Raw genomic sequence first — 16,793 nt, 5'->3', positions numbered from 1 at the left:
TAAGAATGTCTAAAAAACTCATTTTATCCACCCATGGTAACTCTAATTATAGCAACATATTTTACTTATACGATATTTGCTTGTTGAGAAAACAAACACAGATATACTGCAACTTACGATTAAGAGTTTATGTGGGAAATATGCAAATAAAACAATCTGCTCAGGTTTTCTACTTCTGCATCGATAAAGTAATTACTTAATTTATAATAGCTTTCAGTTATTAAAATCATGATGCTTAACGCATTCAATGTCGAGGGCAAAAAATTTAAAGATATTTATAAACGGGATGATTAAAAAATAAATATATCTAAGCAAAACTTGTTGCTTAACTTTCAAAATCGAAAATTTTACAAGGACTATGTAAAGGTCAGGTCAAGTTCAATGTTAATCAGCATATGGGTGATTGATGTTTCTACCTTTTAACCATATGTCAGGCAAGTTAAGGTAAATTAATATTAACATCTCTAAAATTAATGTGGATTAGAAACATACCGTGTAAAAATAACTTCCAATATCACTTATCCTGGTCGAAGTCCAGTAGGAAATCAGTCAACTTTTCAGAATCAGCTATAGCTTCCTCCAAAGTCATCTTACCTTTACCTTTTGTTGGTTTCGGCTGCAAATAAGTAGGATTATATACCAAATTATATCTATATAAGTAAAGTTGAAGGTTGGTGCCGCAAGGTCCTGACTGGGCAAGTGGCACCACCTCAACGGTCCAAATTTTTTTTTTTAACTTTTTTTATTATATTGATTAAATGTTATTTCTTTTTGTTTTATTTTTCTAGATTCGTAACAAACGTTTTATTTTTTGTATAAGCAAATTTGTGTCGACTCACCGTCACAATGCCCGGGACTTACAATACTCGGGTTTTACCGACTCACCTTTTTTCTAGATTCGTAACGAACGTTTTGTTTTTTGTATTACCGACTTTGTGTCGACTCACCGCCATAACGCCCGGGACTGACAACACTCGGGTTTTACTGACTCACCGCACAACGTCCAATACCAACAACGCTCGGGTTTACCCACGCCCGGGTTTTACCAAACTTAATTTTAGTTCCGGGTACCGTAACAAATGTAAACAAAATCGACAAAATTCACGTTGGCCCTCCGCCGGAAAGCCCGGATTTTACCAGCGCCCCAGTTTTACCGTCTCACCACCGGAACGCCCGAATACGAGTCGACTCGCCGTTGCAATGATCGGTTTTACCAACGCCCGGGTTCAGTTTTACTGACTCACCACCGGAACACCCGAATATGAGTCGACTCGCCGTTGCAATGATCGGTTTTACCAACGCCCGGGTTTACCGACCGAATAAACATTGTTTTAAATATGTTAACAAAAGAAAATTATAATATGTTATATGAGTGTCATAGAGCCACTGCCTCAGCATCTGGGACCGACCGAAGTTGCCCCATTGGCTCACCTCAATTTTTATTTTTATTTTTTGTTTTCATTTTAATTAGGTTTCAGTTCCATAACGAACGTAGCTAATATTGACTAAATTCGCAGTGACTTGCGGTCGTCGTCCAGGACCAACCTGTCACACCCCAACCAAAGGCGGCGGAACATGCCGAGGTGTAACGATTGTCCATAAGCACATGACACTAATTAAAGTGACAGTATTTAATAAACTCATTTCATTTCACAACATCGAAAATGTCACATAACAATTATCCATAAAATACCCATAAACAAGATATCACAAAATATGGCAAATTGATATTGTTCATTTTTACTAATATCCTAAGGTCTTTGATGTCGTTTTCTTCACAATCATAAATCAACCAAGATGCAAACCTGCAACATTTCATAAAATAAAGTTTGTCAACACAAAGGTCGGTGAGCAATTCATAAGTTTAATCATATTAGTATATAATAAAGATAGCCACAAAACTTGCATACGAAACGATAAATAAAAGTCGTAATTTGGATAAATAGATATCGCTAAACACATTAGCGACACCTAGCTATAAGGGGATGCCAAATAGTCTAGGATTTTATAGTTATCGTTAATTGCATTACGTTAACGACACCTTGCTATAAGGGGATGCCAAATAGTCTAGGATTTTATAGTTCCACCAACCAAAAGCGATAAACACATAGGCATATAAGCATAGAACACCAAATCGAGCAATTATTTAGGTAAAGTATACAACTACGTTTGTGGTTTAAGATTCAAATATAAAGCATTTTGTTGAATAAGTATGAAATGTCACCCCCAAAATAAAAGATGGAAAATGGAGTATGAAGTACTCACATTCAAGTAGTAAACTTGAAAGATGATAATTTGGAGATTTGTCGGAACGACGAGTTTAACGCACAATGCTTAAAAAGAAAAGAAGTCTTGAATTTAGAAAGGTTGTCTTGAAGGTCTTTAAACAAAATAAATGTTGAGAAATGTAAATAATTAAAGTTCAAGGTTTAAAATGTGACTATCTAAGAATTTATAATAATAACCCTTTAAAAATGTAAGTTTGCTCGAAATCGTGTTAAAGTATCTAACCTTAATATTTACTCAGCCTATGTTAAGTAATAAGGTGGGTAAAATGCAAGAATGCAAATCCCTTTGGAACAAAGATACTAAAACGGGTTTTTTTTATCGAGTGTTCGGGTTGTCGGTTCGGGTCTTGATAATTGGTCAAACCCAAAGTCAACTTTCCAAAATATTGAATGTTATGAGATAACTCAATAAAATTTAATAAGACTTAACCAAGTATGTAGTTCCATTGTTTTAGAACTAACAACGCACGTTAAGCGAGTGTTCGGTTTTGTCGGTCCAAACTTTGTTATGAGATCAAGTTGGATCCAACATTTCCAAGTACTTAAGAAAATATTTTTTTTTCATAGAAGTTTTAATATATGATTGTTTATTGTATTACATCGAAACAGAAGGCAAGCGGACAACAAGCCGCGCCGCTACCCCTTTTTGAATCGCAAAACCCAATCTTTTAAAAACTATATTTGCTGATCTTGGAGTCATAACATTACTATGCATGACCCGCTGAACACGGGTAAGTAGCTCCACAGCTTCAGGCGCGAAAATCAATTTGTAACTATTTTTAAAGAAATATACAAGTCTTGATGGCTAAAAAAAAATACTCTTGTGTGTCTTAAGTGAGCAAGAATCGGTTTGGTTCGGTTTCCATCTTACAACAAGTTCATAGATGGTTTCCATATGTCCAAACACTAAATAACTTGTATAATAATGTACAAATAAAAAAATACCAAAAGTTAACAGTAAAGTCTTTAAACAAAAGTTCGGTTTTCGGTTCGGATCGTATTTCGGGTTAAGACCGAGGTAAGATTCTACAAACCCATAACCATAGAATTTGTAAAAATGATTTTAGAAACTTAGATTTAACACTGAGTATGTTTAAACAAACAAAACTAGTAACAAAGTTCGGTTTACGGTTTGGAGCTATTTACGGTTAAACCGAAGCATAAACTCTTAAAAACCCATAACCATGGAACTTGTAAACATGACCAACAAACTAAAATAAGCAAGATTAATATGTATGAACAAGTTATATAGATGTATATATATCAAGGACACGAAGTCCTCCATGAAGCCTTGCCTTATGGGGTCCGAAACCTCATCGACCGGAATCAGAGAAGTAACTACCAAAGGTAAACAAGGGGTGTATATTATATATATGTTGCACAACCATAAACAAGTATTAATAAGGCTACATAAACTAATTAAGATGAAAGACCAAAATCCTTCAAGAACACTTAAGAATATAACCTTGAATCTTTGATGTTTGAGAGAGTTTTTTTTTTTTTTTTTGGAGTTGTAGCAAGGGAAAATGAAGAGGAAAGGTGGTGTATATATAGGGTAATGTTGGTGGTCAAATATGAGTGTGGGACACAAGAGTTTTCATGCAAAATGGATCAAGACAAAAACACAAAACAACAAAAAAAAATAATAAAATAAATAAATAAATAAAAATAAAAATAAAGGTAGGATGTTTTCAAGACCCAACAAACAAGTGTGAAACAATATTGTAACATAAATCCATCATTTTGATTATAACATAAGCTTCGGTTTACAAATCGGGTCGGTTACATAATAAACAAATACAAAAACGAATACAAACAAAACCCGAAATTGACGAATGTCACACAACCGATGCCACCCCATTTGCCAACCTCAATTTTTATTTTTATTTTTTTGTTTCCATTTGGTTTACTTCCAGTACCGTAACGGACGTAAGTAATGACTAAATTCGTATTGATTCGCCACTGCAACACCGGGTTTTACTGACCGATTTTACCGCGCAATGCGCGGGTAAATTACTAGTTTAAGGTAATCTACAAAGTACAAACCGGCCATTCAAAAATTTAATAAATCAGAAATTATAAAACTACCTTTGATTTGCGAATCTCATGAGTAGTTTTTAAGATATTCCAATTAGTGTGATATTTTCATCATAGTCAAATTTACCCTCATCATAAACTATCCTAATAAAGGAAACATATGCAACAAACATCAGTGACACATTACATACAAAAAAAAAATAATTAAAAAACAGAAATGGCATTCTAGTTTACCTAGCTCCTTTTCACCAATATAAGAAGCATTAGCAATAGCTTCATCATCAGAAAATGATGTCTTTACCTATTTACAAAATTGTCTAAACTCGAAAGTGATCTCATCATTTACAAGTGATTTCGCATATTTACAAAAATGCATAATTAAACGGACCTTTTCTTTTACTTTTTCAACTTTCTCACTAGCTAATATTCTATCAATTTCCTCCTTCGATGTAATATTATCTACCATTCTGATAATAAAATTTTAGACCATCAATAAACAACATAAACGATATCAATATTTTTTCCATCAATACATCAAATAAACACTTGAACTAATTATTAACGAATAACAAACTAATTCAGTTGAAATCTACAAACCTGTTGCAAATAAGCCAAAACATTAGGTGTCGGCTCATGAAAACCTGGACCCCTAAAATCAATCACTTGATCAGGGTCTTGAATGTAGTTAACCGTTGGGTAAACCGGGTCTCCGCCCATACAACAAGTAAACAGGTCAAAATTTATAACACCCACGCATGTAAACAGATCACATTATTATTAACGTTTAAAAACATACTTTGTTTTATCTGATCCTCCGTCATTCGCATACAGTGGCGCAACTCAATGGGAACCCGGGGTGGCTCCGGTCACTCCCGTTTTTTCCGTTAGTAGGGTAAATTTTGCGTTTTCTTTCCGAAAATTTTTATAGGTATTAAGTGCGGTCACCCCTAATGTATTTTTCCAAAATGCTACCGGTCACCACTGATTTTTTTTTTTTGAATATAATACCCCATCGTTTGATTTTTTTTTATAAAACCTCACAGTTTTTATAAACAAAAGTTACAAAATTAGTAAAAAACTTTGTTTTTATAAAACTCAAAATTGAGGGGGCTATTTGTAAATTGTAAAAATAAGAACATGTTTAACAAAAAAAAGAACCAAACACAACTTACAGAAAACCCATCTTTTGTGCTCATTTGCTCGACTGCCCATCGCCGGCCATCCACCGTCTAACCGTCAACGCCCTTTACTGCCCCTTTTAGCAAGGTAATAGTTCTATTTTTGTGTTGTTAAACATAGTTCATCTTTATGTTCAAGGATTATAAAATTTGGGTTTGTAATTATGAATTGGGGATTTGAGAAAATTAATCAACTAAGCTTGTAATTGGTATTGCATGGTGAAATTTTCCTTTAACTCACCATATTGAATCTTCTTAATTAGGTAAATCATGAAAAAGCAAGATACAATTTATTCGATGAGGAACAAACGAGTAAACGTCACAGAGCTTCAGCTAGTGAGCCGGTTAATTTGAATTCTTCTTCTAAGGTACTCACCCCTCCTCTCAGCTCTCGCATTATTATGAATATTTTAGGTCTAGTTTTTTTTTTAATTGTAAGAACAATCGTTTTTGAATTAATGAAAAAAAAAGTTAGATATATAGATGCCATATTGTTTGATCCGACACGAAACAAATCATCGACCCGAAAATTTTGGGTCCATGACTTCGGTCATTGCATGTTGGCTCAATTGTTGTTTGGCCCAAATGTAAAGCCCAGCCCAAGAATTATTAGGGTTTTATTATATTTGGTAATGTCTTGGCTAGCAAGTTAGGTTAGTCTATATAAGCTGAGTTATGGTTAGACATTAGATTGTGAAGTTGGTGCAACCAAGTTAGGGTTCATCAAGAGTCAAACCGAGTTAGGGTTTGAGAGTTTATAATTAGTTTTTGAGTTACATTTTCTGATTAATATAAACAAGAGTTATTCATGTACTTGGTGTCTGATTTATCGATCCGGGACTTGACCGCCGTGGCGAAACCCAAGCTTCGCCACTGTTCGCATACCAACGGGATCTCTAGAATCACGATAATTAGTGCCCATCATTACGCGATACTCACGAGCGGTTTGACAATAAAACATTTCTATAACTTGTGTGTTTTCATCTTCACCGGTTTCCTCAAATATTTTTGAATTGCTTCACATGACGTGTCTTTGATAGAATCTGGAAATCTAAAGTAATGAAACTAACATAACTAGCCAAATTCGAGATAGGCTTGATCTCCAACTAGCTAATTCGAGATGGCAATTCTCCAAACACAAGGTTAAAGAAACCCTAATTTTATATTAATAACATCGACATGAAAATAAATGCAGAACATGCTATAAATACTAATCCTAATTAACAGTTATTAAACTGCTCCACTACTCCTATTTTTGTTGAATAACTGGTTTCCTATCAGTCTTTTTTCCATGCTATAATCCATTCCGAGTAATAATCGATCGGGTCTTCTTTTTCCATTCTATCATGTTCAGCCTGCAGCCAATATAACGTACCAACCACTTCTTAATAAGATATCATTTCTTTTAAAAAAATAATTAAGAATTCGGTTAAACCTTTCTTCTTTGTATTATTAAGACACTACCTGGTTAACACCATACATGACCCACAGTTCACTCGGTTCAAACCCCATTGCATGGACTTCTAAGAGAACCAACTTTGGCTCGTTCATCTACAGAAGCTAACTTTTGAGTTTTTGCGTCAACTACAGCCAAGGTACAATGGATTATTTCTCTAATAACCGAGCTTGGCTACAAATCCACAGTCACTCCAACTATTTATTGTGATAACATCAATGCAACCCACTCAGTGGCGGATCTAGACATGAATCTTAGGAATAACGTTTCAAAAATTTTTTTGTTGTATTTCATACAATACAATGTAAACGAAACAAAAACATATTTTAACAGTTGAGATTGCAATCGGTAAAACCAAGACTAGCTTCAATATTCAACAAACCAAAGGAAGAGTGGTATGCTTTCCGGTTTCCACTCTTACATGAGCAAGGTCACACATTTCACCCAATTTTATAAATTTATCATTTTTCTTTAAAATGTGATAAAAGGTCGTACGACAACCCAAAATACACCCTCTTTCTTCATTACTAAAATCATTCAGATACATTCTCAAAAATGTCACTATCTTATTCCTTAGATATGTCAAACTTGGAAAACGAATCACATATATTTAAACCAGCCATATTTTCTAACAAACTAGTTAAAACCTCACTGAATCTATTTCCAAGTTTTTGAATTTGCATATCCAAAACAGTATTAAAAACTTCAAACTCAAAATGATGATTTCATTGAGCATTTTTCTGTTTGATGTTTCTCGTTTAAACGAAAGGAAAAAAAAATGTTAATGATTTCTATTTGCTTTAGTCATTTTGTTTTGATTTAATTTGATTTGAACTTTTAATAAATGATGATTTTGTTTAGCCTGTTTCTGTTTAATGATTATCGTTCAAACGAAGAAAAAAAAAGTTAACGGTTTATATTTGCGTTGGGCTATAAACTTTGTTTGGGCTTTATTTGATTTGAACTTTTAAATTGGTTGGACCTTAAACAAATATGGGTAATGTAATATTTTTTAAGGGGTAACGAAATACGAAAATCAACCTAAAATGAAAAAAATTTACACTACCACCAAAAAGTTGAGAGGTAACGGATGCTACCCCTGACTTTGAAGTAGATCCGCCCCTAAACCCACTACTCAGGGAATCCTATCTTTCACTCATGAATGAAACATTTAGCGCTTGATTTTCATTTTGTTCGTGAAAGGGGGCAAACAAGTATTATACGGGTAACCCATATGGAAGGAGATGATCAATTAGCATGCGTTTTAACTAAACCGTTGCTCAAACCGTGCTATCACGAGGTATTATCCAAGATGGACTTCTCTCTCGGTCGTTCACCTTGAGGGGTGACATTATGAGCTACGACACAACCTGGTTCACTTGTAATAATTGTACTTTTTTTCCTTGATCTTGGCCACGTATTATTCCTCGATCTTAGCTATTCTCTTGTACATGTAGCATTCCCTTGTAAATGAAAATATCAAGTTTACTGACCATCATTTTATATGTATAAATGCTTTCAAGCTCTGTAAAGTGCGGTTTCGGTTAAGGTCGGTTCTTCACCATAAAGCTTAATTTACCCACTCTTTGCCATGGCTTTGAGAAACACGATTAACCAAAAAGAATTAATATTACGTCAAACATGTAAAAAAAAACTGATAATTGTAAGTTATCCACCAACCGTTGGTATTATTACACATAAATATGGTGACGTGGCTTTCTGTGATGACATGGATATTAGTTGATTATTTAATTATAGTTAAAGAGTTAAACGGGATTGGTTAAGTAGTTAAGTTGTTGATTAGCTTCTTTATATATGGACATTTCAGTTCATTTGAGAATAATAATAAAAAATTCATTTATTCATCAAATCCCTTTCTTCTATGATCGAAATTTCACTAACCGTTTCAGCATCGGGACGCTTTATCTGCCACCTGGACCTTTGTTCCTTATCGGGTTTTCTCACGTGAGCATGTGGGCAAATAAACCGGTTAACTGAACTGAAACCGAACTATTTTGAAACCGATAATATAGAAATCGGTTTGGAAACGACTGAAGCCGTAGGTTCAGAATTGGTTTGTAATTTTCTCCACCAAAACCGGTTCCAAAACCGGTCAAAACCTGAATGAAACTGGTCAAAACTGAAGGTTAGTCTTAAATTATTAATAAAGTTAAGGGTTTATTTTGTTATCTTCTATTTTAGTTAGTTGAATAATAATAGGTTTAGGAAAGGTTTCGTCTTGGAGAATAAGTTAAGTAATTTGTTTGAAGAGCTGGTTTAGTAAGACTATAATTATGGGTCTAGTTTATTGTTTTATGTGTGTCAAGAGGAGTCTCTTCTCCTTGTATGTTCATGAAGTTAAGTTCGTTTGGTTATATGAAAAAAGTTGAGGGTTGTCACCCCAATATCTCGTGTTTGTTTGTTTGTTTGTTTGTTTGTTTGTTCGTTTGATTCGATTGTTTGATCCGAGTAGGCCAACAAAAACCAGAAGCGAAACCGATCGTAACCTGGTTAATAAACCGGTTTCAACCCGAACCGAAGCCGATCATAAACCAGTTTTGACTTTTGTTGACCAAACTAAACTAGCTTCAACCCAAACCGGTTTGTGCGATTATTTGTGTGGTTGATCCAATACCTCCTTACACTTTGAAACCAAAATAATTCGGTTTCAAACCTATCCTTTTGACTTCTTCTACCCGGTTCTAACAAATATCGGTTTACTTTGTTGACCCAAACCAGAATCCTTTCGACACGAACCGATTTGCAAGCATTGAAATTAAATAGTCTTGTAGAGTTGCTAAAACAATCTTTTTTATTTTTTTATTAGTTTGGTTTCAAAGTGAGACTGCAATGCTTTAACTGTGTTCTTAAAAACTATAACTTAAAATGACATTTTTTTTCTTTGTAAACCAAGTATTTTATTAAAAAATAGTGTTTATATAAATGCAAAATGTAAATGGACATCTAGCTGCGCTGCTAGCTAGCCCTTATAGAAGGCTAAGTAGGGCCGGCCTAAGGGTATGGTCGGGTGGTCGACGGCCAAAGGCCCGACACCCTGTTAGGCCCAATTTTTTTTTAATTATATGTATTTTTATTAAAACAATATGTATATTTAGTGTTTAAACTCAATTGCATAACGACTAGCTTGGTCTAGTGACAAAAGGGTAATACTCCTAACCAAAAGGTTATAGGTTCTAGTCTCATTTGAGACATGTTTAATCTTAATTTTATACAAAAGTTTTTTTCACAACCTAAATTATAACCAACTAAGCCCATATCAAAGTTAAATTGTTTAAAACCCAACAAAATACTCTTTTAACTTGGGATATCTAAGTATGCACTATAAGTATTATAATATCCCAGGGGAGATTCTTTCTTCTTGATAAATACTTTCAAATATGTAATAATTTGTTCATTAACGTTTCAAAATTTCCTGCATAGCAAACTCAAGAAATTGTCTCCCATATGGGATATCTAAGTATGCACTATAAGTATTATAATATGCAAAACTTTTACGACCTTATTTCAGACCTTATCCCTCCCCTCCTCCCCCCCCCCCCCTTTTTTTGATAAAAAATAAAAAAGATTGTTAACTTGACAATCTGAAGGAATTGTGAGCCTTGTTTAAGAAGGACCTTCATATTAAAGTAATAGCCCAGGACACCCCCTAAGAAGGGGCTCGCCTTGAAACTTTAACATTGTTTAGCATGCAAATAAAGTTTAATAATGTATGGGGCAGGTAAGGGTTGTCCAAAAAGATGTATGCTTGTGGGTTAAGTCACATCAACTTTTTAAAAGGCAAATTTCTCATCATCCTTGTTAAACGTGAAGTTTGTGTTTGAAAAGTCAAACATACATGCCTCCTCATGTGACCATGTCTCCTCTTTTGCAACATATTAATATTAAATTAATACTTTACAAAAGTGACTTTCCAACCTTTTATAATAATAAATACTTTACAAAGTAGGTAAATGTATGATTTGACATAACTTTTCTTTCCTTTTTCATTCTTTTACTTTTTATATTTAGACGCATTTTTTTTCCATATAGAAATTCATACTTTGGATCTGGTGGAACATCAAGATTTAATGATAGTATAAAAAAAAATTCTTCTAACCTATATGGTGTACTAAAGTAACTTAAACAAGATGAAGAGGTCAAACCGATTACTTTTGTTAGGAGTGGAGATACCGGCTAGGTGTCTCTGGCGTCACCGTAATAAAAACCGTTCCGCAATATCGCAAGGCTTTTCTGTCTCTTTGGACAAAGTCCAACTAGAAGACTTGCTGTCCTAAACTAAAAAGGCTTGAACGTGAGCGGATGAGGGCTCCAAACTGAGTTGAAATGACGCGAACATGGGCAGAATGGGCTCAAATCGAGCTTATTCACTCCCCCATTTCTACTAAACATGTGTAGATCTAAATATCATGTAGACACTTGAAGTTTTCTTCATACTCTTGCTCTTCGACGCTTGCTAAGCGTCTCGGTGAGTCATATGAACTCCGAGGTTATCTTGGGCCTTTCGGCTGTAATGTCTTCAACCTCTATATCGTCTTCATTTTCGAACAAAACTGGTCCATCGATGTTCTTTCTATCTTCCCGATACGGATGTGCACTTGTGGGCACTATGGACTTAGCGACGGTGCTAGTTACAATGGAACCGGGGGTTGCGGTTGCGGTAGCCTGTCGCCGGAGTGGCTGGAATTAGTAAAAGAAAACGAGCATGTGTCTTGTTGGTTGAAAGCAATCGTCATGTCCGACTTCTCAAGACTCACAGGAGGATATTTCTAGATCCTTAACTTCACGGAATATTCCGAAGAGTCGGGAAAAAGATTCCGGCGATGGATATAACGCCGGAGACCCTGAACTAGGTTGGTGCTTGTTTACCGAAACAGTGGACGGACAAACCAAAACATTTTGCCGGTGAGACAACGGTGGTGGCGGCGGATTTGATCGACCATTCTTCTAGAGGTTTAAATGAGACCCGTGATCAAGAGGTCCCACGGATGGCGCCAATGTTGGAACCTATTCCCACGAAGGAGGTAAGTTGCCTAACAAGATATAGAGAATGGTGATCAGATGTTGATAATAAGTAAAGAGTATGTTGGATTATTAGTGAATGTGTGTTCTTTTACATGATTCTTTCCTCCCCTTATATAGAGGGGAGGTATTACATGATGTTAGTTTCCCTCCAAACCCAGGAGGCATTTTCCCTCCAAATCCATAGGAGGCATTTTCCCTCCAAGTAAGCTTCTAGAACGTTTGGGCTATTGGGCCTCTTGCTGGTAGGCTTATTGTTGTTACTGGGCAGGAGCTTGCTCATGAGGTCCATCTCATGGGTAGGCTCTTCACCAGCTAATAACATACTTGTTTGCTGGTCAATCCAAGTATCCAACTCAAACAGCCCCACGCTAAAAACAAACAGCCTATCTGAACTCAAATCTGTTATCACCAGTTACACAAAGGTCCAATTTACCAACTCTGTTTTCAAGTGTTTAGAATTTAGATCCTTGCACAACATCTTTTATAACTCGGATGAAACTTTAGTTCACAACAAGGACAAATGTCTAAAAAACTACATATCATTTTCTCCACCCATGGTAACTCTAGTTACTCCTATATATGCTACTTTTAAGGTATTTGCTCTATGAGAAAACAAACACGAATATATTGCAGCTTACAATTAAGATCTTCTGTGGGAAAGATGCAAATAGAGCAATCGACTCATAGTTTCTCCTTCTGCAACGATAAATAAATTATTTAACTTATAACAATGTTCAGTTATCAAAACTTGTTGCTTAACTTTCAATATTGAAAATGGTAAAAAGAACATGTAAACTACAGGTCAACTTCAATGTAAATCAGCATATGCATGTTTAATGTTTCTGTTTATTACCATATTTCAGGCAAGTTAAGGAAAATAAATATGAAAACATACCGTGTAAAAATAGCTTCCAGTATCACTTATCCTGATCGAAGTCCAGCAAGAAATCAGTCAAGTTTTCAGAGTCGGCTATAGCTTCCTCCAAAGTCATCTTTCCTTTACCTTTTGCAGGTTTAGGCTGCAAATAAGTAGAAATATATAACAAATTAAAAGTAATCTGCAAATCATTAAAAAATCAAATAATATCAGAAATTACAAAAACTACCTTTGATTTGCGAAGCTCAGGAGTAGTTTTCAAAACACTCCAATTACGTGTGATATTTTCATCATCGTCAAATTTACCCTCATCGTCACTATCCTATTAAAAGAAAACATACGCAACCAGCATCAATGACCCAGTAAATATTACAAAATAATTTAAAAACAGAATAACCAAAATCAAAATAAAAAATGTCACACAAATTTACCTCCTTTTCACCAATATCAACAGCTTTAGCCATAGCTTCATCATCAGAAAATGGTGTCTTTACCTATTTACAAAATTGTCCAAACTCATCATAATTTTCAAAGTGATTTTGCATATTTACAAAAGTGGATAACTAACTTTACTTTTACCTTAACTTTTTCAACTTTCTCACTAGCCAATATTCTATCAATTTCCTCCTTCAATGTTATATTGCCATTCTGATAAGGAAAAAATATTACCAAACGACAAATAATATGATCATACTCTTATAAAGCTTGAAAGAGTAAAAGTAACCGAAAACTCAGTTAAAATCCACAAACCTGTTGCAAATAAGCCAAAACATTAGGTGTCGGCTCATGAAAATCTGGACCCCTAAAATCAATCACTTGATTCGGGTCTTGAATGTAATTAACCGTTGGGTAAACCGGATCTCCGCCCCATACTACAAGTAAACAGGTCAAAGTTGATAACACTCATGCAAGTTAACAGATCACAACATTATTAAGTATTAATGTTTCAACAACATACTTTATTTTATCTGATCCTCTGTCATCCGCATAGCCAACGGATCTCTAGAAACACGATAATCAATACCCATCATTACACGATACTCGCGAGCGGTTTGACAAGAAAACATTTCTATAAGTTGTGTGTTTTCATCTTCACCGGTTTCCTCAAAATGCTTTTGAATTGCTTCACGTGACGTATCTTTTTTCCATGCTTTAACCCATTCCGAGTAATAAGCGATCGGGCCTTCTTTTTCCAATCTATCATGTTCAGCCTGCAGCCTATATAACACACCAACCACTTCTTAATAAAATATTATTTCTTTTAAAAATATTATAAGAATTCGGTTAAACAATTAAACCTTTCTTCTTTGTATAAATGCTTTCTAGCTCTATAAAGTGCAGTTTCGGTTAAGGTCGGTTCTTCACCATAAAGCTTAATTTGCCCGCTCTTTGCCATTGCCTTGAGAAACACCTGTTGACCAAACAGTTGACCAAACAAAAACAATTAATATTAAGTAAAACGGGTAAAAAAAACTGATAATATTAAGTTAACCACTAACCGTTTCGGCATCAGGACGTTTCCTCTGCCACCTGGACCATTGTTCCTTATCTGGTTTTCTCCAATTCCACCATAACTCTTCACTCGTAAGCGGCTCCTTTATCGGCTTCCTAACTTTAGGATCAATAAACGGGTGGGGCCGCCCGAGTTTCTTGTCGAGGTCATACCCGGTTAACTCATCTTCTTCATTTTCCTCCTGGTAAACCACAAAATCAGAAAACTCGTCGTTTGCTTCTTCTGATCTCTCAAACAAGCTATCATCATCCTCAACATCATCCTCAACTACTTGGTCAACAGCTGCAGTTGACTCGGAAACAGTTGACTCAGAAGTAGCACCCTTGGCCTTATACATTTTCCTTCTGCTTCCAGGGTTTTTACCAAAAGATGAAGCCGTGGACGAGTCATCACTTGGGCCAGGGGCACCAGCAGCCCGGGCTTGACCGACCGTGCCTTCGGGTAAATAATCCTGGCCGAGAATACTTGCCCGGGCACCAGAAGCCGGCTCGACCTGCCCGGATAACGAGTCCCTGTAACTATGATATGGGGCCCGCTCAACCGATAGCTTCTCAAAAGACGGTTTCTCAGAAGCAGTTTCATCATCATCCTTATCATTCTTTTCACATTTCACACATGGAAATAAAGGGGCTCTTTTAGCGGTGTTTAACCTAACTTTTGGGTGCCATACTGATGCTGGAAATGAACCTGATAGAGACGTCTGTATAGAAAAACATACGGGTTATGGTATTAATTAGGGATTATTTTACATGTAAATTCAAACAGTATATTATCTAACCATCACAAGATTAAAGAAATGAAGCACGTCTAAACACAAACAAATTGTAGTAAAATTTGTTAGGAACAGAGTGTCAATGCGGAAACAAAACAACACACTAAACTAGGCTTGTAAACAAACCGAACGAACACGAACAAGGGCATGTTTGTGTTCGTTTCTTTTAACTTTAAACGAACATGAACACGAACACTTAATCTAACACATATTTTGTGTTCGTGTTCGTTTATGTTCGTCTGTTTAAAATCTTAACAAACAGTTCACAAGCATAAATAAAAATAACTGAACAAAGATGAACAAACTTAAATGAACATATATGAACAAATTCAGGTGAATGCAAGCAAACAAAAATGAACACACTAACATGAACATAAGTGAACACAAACGAACTCTCTTATATGATATAAACCATTAAGTAGATGACTCTTCAAGATAACATTTAATTATTATCTATTAACATGTAAACGAACATAAATGGACATAAATAAAGGAAGGTTCACGAACATAACATGTGTTCATGTTCGCTCGTTTAATTAAACGAACACAAATTTGTTGTTCATGTTCGTTTGTTTATTAAATAAACGAATTTCCTGCTGAACGGTTCACGAACAGTTCATCGAACTCTCGGTTCGTTTACAGGCCTACACTAAACACAAACACGAAGAAGAAAATAATAAAGTCAACAAAATAACGGTGTATCTTAATTAGCTAAAGGTGCAAAGATTACAATTACATAGCATAGTTTAAATAGTAGTCAACAAGAAACAAAATAATGTGGCTTTACTTAAGTAATTAAGACCCGAAAAACGACACAATTTTCAAATGGTTGGCTTAACTTAAACTAACCTGAAAGAAGAGAGGAGATTTGTTAGGTGCACAGCTGCCACATCCTCCAGTAATCATGATTGATTCTATCTATCTGCACAATTACAAACAACAAACATTAAGAAGCAGCAATTAGATATTGAAACAATTGATTTGAATGAGATGCGAATATTATTAACTACTGAATTGAATTTAATTCAATTGAGTTGGACCTGCAATTCTTCAAGTTCTCCACAGGGTTTTAGGAGTAAAATATTATTATTATTATTATTATTAATTGGATTACGTTTTTGTTGGTAAAATAGCCCAATTACATAAATCATCCCTCAACTCTTCCTACATGTCAAATGATCCCTACACTCTTATTGCCATCACAAATGTTATTATTTGTCACAATCTATATTTTGTTTTTTCAAGTAAAAGAAAAAATATTTCTTGCAAGTTTTTTATTACATCGAAACAGAAGGCAAGCGGTCAACAAGTTGCGCCGCTACCACTTTTTAAATTGTAAAACTCAATCTTTTAAAAACTACATTTTATTGTCTAAAAAACTAAATTACGTTGCAATTTTATTTTATAACTGTAAACAAATTCTTCATTACAATTTTATCTATAACAAATTGAAAGTAACTATGTAACAAAATTAGCTAACTCAGCGAGTGATATAAAATAGTTGAGTTATTTGAGATCGGTTTGCTATTAAAGCTCGAACTGAGTCGAGCCGGAACCAGAGCTTATGTTGGAACTATATTAATAAACTAGCGTGAGTTTCACATGTCAAGTTTGACTAGATTCACAAAC

The 16,793-nt window shown here is 35.0% G+C and overlaps 1 protein-coding gene and 1 pseudogene across 1 annotated transcript; both read right to left on the bottom strand.

The window, feature by feature from the left end:
* Positions 1–106: 106 nt before the first annotated feature.
* LOC143542165 (protein PLASTID TRANSCRIPTIONALLY ACTIVE 12, chloroplastic-like) lies at positions 107–13,786 on the bottom strand (annotated as a pseudogene).
* On the bottom strand, positions 12,904–16,104 carry LOC143542188 (protein PLASTID TRANSCRIPTIONALLY ACTIVE 12, chloroplastic-like). The gene is made up of 9 exons (XM_077034835.1): positions 16,014–16,104; positions 14,379–15,092; positions 14,178–14,290; positions 13,838–14,097; positions 13,630–13,751; positions 13,459–13,527; positions 13,311–13,373; positions 13,109–13,201; positions 12,904–13,021 (listed from the first exon to the last, which is right to left on the bottom strand). Exons 1-4 carry the CDS (start codon positions 16,068–16,070, stop codon positions 13,839–13,841), a joined length of 1,143 nt encoding a protein of 380 aa, XP_076890950.1. The 5' UTR covers positions 16,071–16,104; the 3' UTR covers positions 12,904–13,021; positions 13,109–13,201; positions 13,311–13,373; positions 13,459–13,527; positions 13,630–13,751; position 13,838.
* Between the last annotated feature and the right edge of the window lie 689 nt (positions 16,105–16,793).

Source organism: Bidens hawaiensis, unplaced genomic scaffold (assembly GCF_021521415.1).
Source record: "Bidens hawaiensis isolate Kalapana, Puna unplaced genomic scaffold, B.hawaiensis_p1.1 tig00012786_1, whole genome shotgun sequence".
Lineage (NCBI taxonomy): Eukaryota > Viridiplantae > Streptophyta > Magnoliopsida > Asterales > Asteraceae > Bidens > Bidens hawaiensis.
This window is presented reverse-complemented; position numbering and strand designations above follow the sequence as displayed.